This window comes from Astatotilapia calliptera, chromosome 23 (assembly GCF_964374335.1).
Source record: "Astatotilapia calliptera chromosome 23, fAstCal68.1, whole genome shotgun sequence".
In the NCBI taxonomy this organism is placed as follows: domain Eukaryota; kingdom Metazoa; phylum Chordata; class Actinopteri; order Cichliformes; family Cichlidae; genus Astatotilapia; species Astatotilapia calliptera.
The window spans coordinates 2,198,649-2,207,363 of NC_137443.1; the positions used below are offsets into that span (position 1 = coordinate 2,198,649).

Below are 8,715 nucleotides of genomic sequence, written 5' to 3' on the forward strand. Positions count from 1 at the left end.
CGAGACAAATTATTTCAGCTTGCAGCAGGAATACATCGCTCCATTTATGTTTTATCTATTTGTTAATCATTACAAATATAACCGTTTTGTTTGTTTTTTTAATAATATTTCTTACGAAGCGGGTGACGTTTGAGTCTGACCGCGCTGGTCAGCAGTTTAGCGTCGGTGACGTCAAAAGGAGGAGAGACTTTCGACCAATCAGAATCGTGGGTGCTGCTCATCTTCTGTAGTGTTTATAGAATGGGGAAGGTGAGCAGCTGCTCGGGTTGTGGTGATTAGAGGAGTTTCACATCTGGGTTCGCTCTCATTAACGTCAGAGAGAGAGGCTTGAGAAGAGAGGACCTGGCGGTTGAAACGAGTAGGTATTCAGGAAATTGTGCTGCCCGCAATTTTACATTTCTGTCAGTGTCGGTCAACCCGTCCCGCAGGAGCGGACGATAAAACATCAAGTTGGCTGGTTTGACTAGCTTTAGTAAAGCTTGTATTGCATGCTAACAATATTCGCGAGCGTCAACAGGCAGATTTAGTATCAGAGTTAGTGCTAGCGGTGTATGATATTAACCCAGGTAGCGATTTAGTTCAGCGAGCTCCATGAATTAGCCGCTGCCTGTCTCATTGAGGCTTGATGCCAGCTGGACGGGAGCTAACTCATGTGCTAGCTGCGTGTCCGTGTCATGTGAGAGTGATGTGTTTGCCCACTGGGTTTGTATTGTCAGTCAATATCAGCATCGATGTTAGGTGGCACAGCAGTGATGTGCTAGCTTGTCTTCCTTGTGTGTTCTCAGGGCTTGTCTCGTTTGTTCAAGAGCTGCCGCCGGTTCTTTCCCTTGTTTTAATGATTAACCTATTTGCTTCCGTAGGATGGAGAGCGAGGATGACGCTATTCTCCGGCTCCGCAGCCGAGCCATTCCCACGATGCCTACCTTCCCTGACTTGAAAAGCTCTTTGGATGGGGAGCTCAGTCCGGGGAAAGGACAGCAAAGCAGTGAAGACAACCACATCACCAGCAATGGTGAGAAAATCTCAACTCCCTCATTAGTGGGGCCAGCCGAGAGGGCAGTGACCTCTGATACAGTGAATCTGTTGACTCAACAGCTCAAAAATCATCGTTTCAGTAAATTTCCCCTCTTGGGTCAAACGTATGACTAACTGAAAGTTTCATGTGTGATTAGTTCCTCTTAAGCAATCATCGTGATCTCTGTTTAACCCGGGCAAATGACGCCCAAGTTAGTCATGATGATCCAGTAAAGACAAAATGTAAAGGTGAGAAATGAAATACTGGTCTGACACCTACCTCGGGACTATATTAGTTCTTTGTATGCTTCTACGAAAGAGCTAAACACAAAGCATGATAATACAATGCACGTCTTTGTGACAACGTCAGCTATATTGTTGACTTTTTCTTGCGTGATGGGTGGAAAGCTACTGTGCTTAAAGTCATTTGTGTGCCTGACCTCAGTTAAAGTAAACAAACCTATTCATCATCAGACAGCTGTAAAGCCTAATGACCTACAGTAACCTTGACCACAATTAATTGCATTTGCTTAGCTTTCCGGCCACAGGACATGTGATTGTACTTGTTGCATGTTGTCATAGGTGTGTCTCCCTTTGGATTTTGCAACTTTGGATTGGAGACTGAAGACTTGTATGATGTAACTTCTGCTATGTCACAGACTGTAGCATTTTACAACACAGTAACCAAACCCACATTATACCGTTTTATTTATTTTACTGCCATTTTCAGTGTCAAAATACAGATATTATTACTGATAGTGATAGGAAAGTTTTGTACAGATGACATGATTGATTTAATTGCTGTGCCCAAAAATCAGAACTACATTTTAAAATAAGAAGATTACACATATGTTTTGGGGTTGTTGTTTTTTTTAACATATGTGTGTCTCATTCAATTTCAGGGAGGATTGAAGTGGAACACGTCATCAGCAAAAAACTACAACTGAAAAAGAAAGCAGAGGTTAGTCGTTTCTTTAAGAAATGACTCAACATCATGTCTTTTTTTGGGGGCGGGCTTTTTTTAAATTGCTTACTTAAAAGTGTACTAAGGAAATGTGAGCAATAGTGGATTTCTTGCAGCTGATGTATTTCTGGTCATTAACCTGGGCCAGGACATCCCTGCGGTTATTTATTTGATGTCTTCTGTTACATTCATCATTTAAACCATGTAAATGTGAATCCTTGCTAGAATGATCAACATCATCTGATCCCCCCCCTGAAATGCTTGAGCAAGTATTCTGATCAATTCAGACCTCTTAAAGGTTGAATAAGAACATCGCACACTTAGACGCTGGACAACACTGCAAGCTATGTCTCTAATGTTTTTCACACTTGCTGTGTGTTTAAAATGCAGCGATAAAAGGCACTGAATGTGTCATAATGATAACGCAGAGCTGTTGCTTTTGTGCACAAACTTGGGTTTGAATTTAAGATGCAGTCAACGGTGCAGTAAATCCACTCTTGGTGAGGGCATATTTATAATATGTAAAATCAGTCGTTAAAAGTAGCTGTAAGGTGAGAAACTAATTTTGCATATACAGAAAGAAAATAATTATTGGCACAGACTTTCTATATTTTGTAACTTAATAACAATTTCCGTGTCCTTTTCTGTTGCCCAGTACTTGAAGAGTGACCTGATGCGTCAGTTTGACACGCAGGTCAATGATTTTATGGACAGTCTTATTGAGGAATCGACCAGCCTGGAGCCCGCACCGGTACCTGCTGTATTTTCACCTCCAATGTCAGACAAGGAGCGGAGCAAACTCAGGTACTGCAGCTTACTATGCTACCAAATGAAAAGCTGCATCTGGCGTTTGGTTACAGCAGATGCTAATGCCCTTCTACTTCCCACTCTCGTGTTAAAAAGACGACAGCTCATCACTGTGTTTTTCTGCAGGCACTTTCGTCCTCCTCACGGTGAGGGAAAGCTGTTTGTAAGCCGCAGATCCCTCCTAGAGTAAGTTGATGCAGTCTGGATACTTTATCACTCGTGTTTGCGACGGTGCTGTTGAAAGATGGTTTGTTGACTTCACAGTTCCTCACTTAGTCTTTTGTTTTTCCTCACAGTGAGCTGTTTGAGGTGAACCACATCAGGACCATCTACCACATGTTCATTGCCTTGCTCATTCTTTTTATCCTCAGTACACTTGTGGTAGATTTCATTGATGAAGGCAGGTAATATAAACCTGCTATGAATCGTTTCTCTTTTGATTCTGTGTTATTTGACTGTCTATTTCTGTTGCTTTTGTTGATAGACTACTGATGATTGCTTTCTCTCCTTCTGCCTTAGACTGGTGTTGGAGTTTGATCTGCTGGTCTATGCCTTTGGGCAGTTCCCTCTGGTGGTGTGCACGTGGATCTGCATGTTTTTGTCTGTGCTGTTTATTCCCTACACCCTGTTCTACCTGTGGGCACAGAGCCACTCTGGCTCCCACAGCCATCTCAGGTTGTATTCTTTGCTGTTTGGCACTTTATTCCTGCTCTACCAAGCTCTGGGTCTAGGATTCCTGCCCACCTATACGGTGGTGACCAACAGTTTCCCGCCTGCGTCCTGCTTCATCATCATCCTGGAACAGGTAGATGAAGAGTCTAGTCTCTCTTGTGATCAGAATGGCTTAGTTTACATTTGTGAAGAGTCTTTGCATATATCTTGACATGCATAAGGCTGCCCTTTGAAATGTAGCTTCTTTGATTTGTATCTATTTTATTTGTATCTATTTAAGGTGCGTCTAATGATGAAAGCTCACTCATTTGTCAGGGAGAATGTACCAAGAGTCCTCGCATGGTGTAAAGAAAAAAATGGTACTTTTTGAATACAACCAGGTTTCCATTTACATTTATTATCAGACGGTGTGCTCACCTTTCCTCTCTGATGGCTTTTTGTTTGTTTGTTTGTGTTCATATATTTTCACTGTCATCTGCAGGCCCTGGTCCAGTGGTCCCTCAGGTTTCTCAGTATCTCTACTTCCTGTTTGCACCCACACTCATCTACAGAGACAAGTACCCCAGGTACTGTGTTTTGTTCTCTCTCATGGAGCATATATAGAACCCTTTTTTTGTTTTGTTTTACAGTAGAGCTGTAAAAGCCCCTTTCCTTTCTTGCCTACTACAGGAATCCGGTGATTCGGTGGGGCTACGTGGTCTCAAAATTACTTCAGGTACCAACCTCTGACACATTTATAGCAACTTCACTTAAATGTCCAAGCAGCTCATTACTTTTAAATTACATTTACTTTCTTGACCACTCCCACTCCACAGGTACTTGGCTGTCTGTTTTATGCCTATTACGTGTTTGTGCGGCTGTGCATACCTCAGTTTCGCAGCATCAGTCTGCAGCTGTTTGATCTGCGAGCCATGGTTCTCTGTGTCTTTAACTCAATCTTACCAGGTAAGATTAGAAACAAACTTTTGTGAAAACCTCATGTTTTATTTTTGATTTTATCTTTTCTCATATTTGAAGGCGAGAGATGTGTTATTGCTGTTTGTTGACCAGTCATGTGTTTTTGGCAGGGGTGCTGGTCCTCTTCCTGGGATTCTTTGCCTTCCTCCACTGTTGGCTCAATGCTTTTGCTGAGATGCTTCGGTTTGCCGACAGAATGTTTTACAAGGTACTTGTTTTACCCTCGTTTTAAAATTTGGACTAAATCTTCTTTGTGCTCAGTGTTTGACTCGTGTGATTTTGACTACACGTTACAGGATTGGTGGAATTCGACCTCTTTTGCCAATTACTATCGCACTTGGAATGTAGTTGTCCATGATTGGCTGTACTACTACGTTTACCGGGACTTCCTGTGGGTAAGTGGCTCTTCTGTTGATGCAGCAGAGACTGTAAAAGCACACAATTGTAAAAATGCACCAGCAGTCTTCATAAGTTTGCAGCTTGTTCAAAAATGTCTGAAATAAATTAATGCTAATGTAAGTGGAGTCAGTAATTTACTGAGTTTATTTAGCAGAGATGGAAAGGACACTGTACTCATAAATATACATGGATTAGTGTGTAATTATGTCTTCCAATAAACTGATGCATTCTCATAAACTGTCAGTTAATGTATTAAAAGTGCATAATGGTGGATTTGTGGTTTGTGGAAGCTGCCATGTTCCCTCACAGTATTTGAATACAATGGTTGGGAAAGACGTCTCCCTTCTGAATAATCGTGTTTTACATATGCGGTTAGAGGATGGCCACATGCATAAAAGTCTCTGGCGTTTGTGTGCCATGGATGTAAATTCATGTACGCACCTTCAGACATCATATCTGTGGCGTTCCCTTCACCAAAGAAACAAAAGCGCGAAGGAAAGAGACGCCACCCACCGGCATATTTTTAAATTGTCAAACAACGGGGAATAAACATGCTTGTTTATTGGTGAAATTTCTTATTGTCAGCAGATTACACATATATTCATCCTGGCTAAACCTCAAGCAGCTGTTTATAGGTAGGGATGGGTACCGACATAAACGGTAGTAACCAGACCGAAAAGCAGCGCACATTTTGGTGCTTTTTTTCCCTGAGATGTAACACACTTTGAATTCCAGCCAATCATTTTACCTTTCCAAGGATAGTAGGCGGGCCCAGGTACGTAGGTTCTTTTAGAGCAGAGCTACAGATTAAAAATGCCCAAGGCGAAGCGGTCAAAAGTCTGGCTGTACTTCACAGCAAAAGATGCAAACTCAGCAGCCAGCAACAAGTGCTTTAAGCTGATGCTGTGCAAAGGAGGTAACTCCTCGAATCTGATGAAATTTGGCACCGTTATCGGATAAAACCTAAACGATACCCATCCCTATTTATAGGTTGACATTATGCCAGGTAGTCTTGAGCTAAAGTGTCCTAAAAATCTGACTTTGCCTCTGTTAAACAGTTGGATTGCATTCTGAGTTTATTCACTAACAAAGTCCAGTGACTGACTAAAACATGTTTGTCGAACAGCAATCGTCAGAGCTTATATAAACTCAGACTGCAGTCTGTAATCCAGTGGCATCCAGCAGTGAGAACTTTACACGCTGTACTTTAAAAAACTTTCAAACTTAAAGTGGATTGTGCGTTTTGTTTTTTTTAACATTTGTGTTCATGTCTCTGTTTCCAGATCTCTCAGAAGCGCTGCCGACCAGCCGCCATGCTGTTCGTGTTTACAGTGTCTGCAGTGGTTCATGAGTACATTCTTGCAATTTGCTTTGGTTTCTTCTACCCTGTGCTCTTCTGCCTCTTCATGTGCTTTGGAAGTAAGAGACTTTGTCGCCTTTAATAAAAATGATATTACTTGAGTTGTACTGCATCAGATGATTGTGGTATCATGTCTGGGTCACGTAAACCCAGTCAAGTTAAATCTGTATGTCAGTTTTTCATTATCTTCTGTCTTTGTCCTCTCACAGTGATGTTCAACTTCATTTTGCATGACAAAAGGAAAGGCCCCATCTGGAACATAATCATGTGGACGTCCCTGTTCCTGGGTCAGGGAGTCATTATCTGTCTGTACTCTCAGGAGTGGTATGCCCAGCGCTACTGTCCCCTGAAGGAGGTACTGCTTATAAAAATCACATGATGTATATTCTTTCCAAAGATGCAGTGAAATTCAGTTATTCAGAGTGAGAGTAGACACAAATTCAGCTTTTAATTGTTATTTTTGTTCCAGCCTTCCTTTTTTGAGCTACTGAAGCCTCGCTCTTGGAGCTGTGAGAGGCCTGATGACAGACTCTGATGGGCTGTGACCTACAGCTGAGCTGCTGGGACGACGATTATTGCTGATCAGTATAAATGAGACCAGCCTGTCTGCTACTGTCACAACTTCTGGACTTTGTTTTATTTAAGGTTCATAGTTTATTTGAATGTATGGAAAAAGTCTCTGCCAAAAAAAAGCCAGCAAAGTTATAATGATGCCTTATTTGTTTTAAGTTATCAACTCCAAAACAAAATCATCGTTCACACAACAGAACACGTGGACTCTTATTTTTATTCGTTCCTTAATCTTCTGACGTTTCCATATTCCCCTTTGCCTCGATAAACTGTGAAATCACTCCTTGTGCCATTATGAATGTGGCAATAGTGACATAGCAGCTGAATACAAACATTATTCACATATGCAGTAAAGTCTAATATTTAACAAGTGTTTACAGTTGCTACTCTACTGAAGGACAGTCGGTGTCACAGGATCAATGATATCTATTTCAGTGCCAATAAGAGTCAGTTTGAAAAAGACTGCCACTGTTTGCTGTTTTGTATAAAATCTTGATGTTTCAGTCAGTTAAAGAGGAAAACGGTGGGGACATTTCACTCACTAAGAAGTGGACCTGTGCAGAGTTAAACGCACCTAAGCTCCACATTTCCCGTTTTTCTGTTGATTTCCATGTATCAAGACACAAGTTGGAAGCAGGACATGCAATAATTGTATTTATACATAAAATTGTAGTTATAATCTAAAAATTTTGATCATGCACCGAATGTAAAGTGTGAAAGCGGAGCTTTATGGATCTACTAATATTGTGTGACTGGTGGATGTATTAATGATTAAGTTAAACAGGTTTGAACATACAATAACTGTCACTGAGGATAGTTAAGTGATGTGTTTTGTTCCGTGTTGCACAGTGATTTCAGAAATGTCTACTTCTGTAAAACTTGCAGTTGGCTGCTAAAATGTTTTAACACTGAGGTTGGAAGGACACTTGATCAGCACTAAGGGCTAAAACATTGTTATTTAAAGTGCACTGTTATGCATTTTGTTCAAGCCATTTCAGGTTAGTCAGACTTGGTTTCTGCTTTTAATTTTGAATGGGTTTCAGGCACTATTTGCATTATTTTGAATCAGCGGTCGTTACACATTGAAATGCATGATGACTGTGTTTATTTGTATGAATGAGGCCTGCCATACAAAGTTAAACCAGCAATAGAATGTGCTCTTCTAAAAAGTAAGTGACCACAAGGTGGCACTGTTTTAAAGCGTTTATTTTTAATCTCTGCACATTTTAGCGAGAGATTTCCAGATTTCTTTTCCAAAATAATCAAATATAATCACAAGCAAACTGTTGTTAATATGCACAGATAACGCAGACATTTTCAGGAAGCTTTCACACAGCTTCATCCCTTTACGATTTTATGAATAAATAGAATATTTATTACAGTGAAAGGCCAAATTGTATAAATCCTGTTTATTTGCATAAGAGGTTTATTTTCGGGGACCAGAGCTTTTCCTACTTACTGTGGTGTTTGTGTTCATTGTTATGTCTTCTGGCATTGAATCGACATGGGTATCGTGTCACGTGACATTTTTATGAATCATGTCTATCTTTGGATTGTAGACAAAGTTTTGATTCATTCTTTGCGCATCATGTACAAACTGAAGAATTTAAATAAAATGAAAGTATTTTATTTACACATTTTATTCAAGTGTATGTAATAGCCCATGTGGAAAATAAATAATGTCTTTATTGTGTTGATTTACATGTTTAAATTTCAAATACAGGTGTCTACGTTTAAATAACCTCTTGAAATCTGAAGAATATATGAAAAGGTATGCTGTTATACGTGTATTGACTTCAGATGTTTGAGCTGTATTTTTTTAATAAAGGAAATATATCCGTTTAATATTGATGAGTACATCGACTATATCATCTTAGTCATATGTTAATTAAACTTGGTAATCACATTCTTTTAAAAGTGGGGAAGAACTTCTAAACTTTTTAGTTTTTCTACATGTCCCCTCCAGCGGTGT

General features: G+C 40.2%; 1 protein-coding gene across 2 annotated transcripts; it reads left to right on the forward strand.

The window, feature by feature from the left end:
- Positions 1 to 199: 199 nt before the first annotated feature.
- On the forward strand, positions 200 to 8,588 carry soat1 (sterol O-acyltransferase 1). 2 transcript variants are annotated; one of them, XM_026157926.2, is made up of 16 exons: positions 200 to 358; positions 861 to 1,012; positions 1,917 to 1,975; positions 2,634 to 2,782; positions 2,912 to 2,971; positions 3,082 to 3,189; positions 3,305 to 3,590; positions 3,738 to 3,816; positions 3,939 to 4,023; positions 4,127 to 4,172; positions 4,273 to 4,402; positions 4,525 to 4,622; positions 4,711 to 4,809; positions 6,097 to 6,232; positions 6,383 to 6,528; positions 6,643 to 8,588. In XM_026157926.2, the coding sequence occupies exons 2-16, from the start codon at positions 862 to 864 to the stop codon at positions 6,706 to 6,708; spliced, it is 1,698 nt and encodes a 565-aa protein (XP_026013711.1). In that variant the 5' UTR covers positions 200 to 358; position 861; the 3' UTR covers positions 6,709 to 8,588. The 2 variants fall into 2 exon arrangements, with proteins under 2 accessions (XP_026013711.1, XP_080153490.1); XM_080297364.1 differs by lacking the exon at positions 200 to 358 and adding an exon at positions 464 to 702.
- Positions 8,589 to 8,715: the final 127 nt, after the last annotated feature.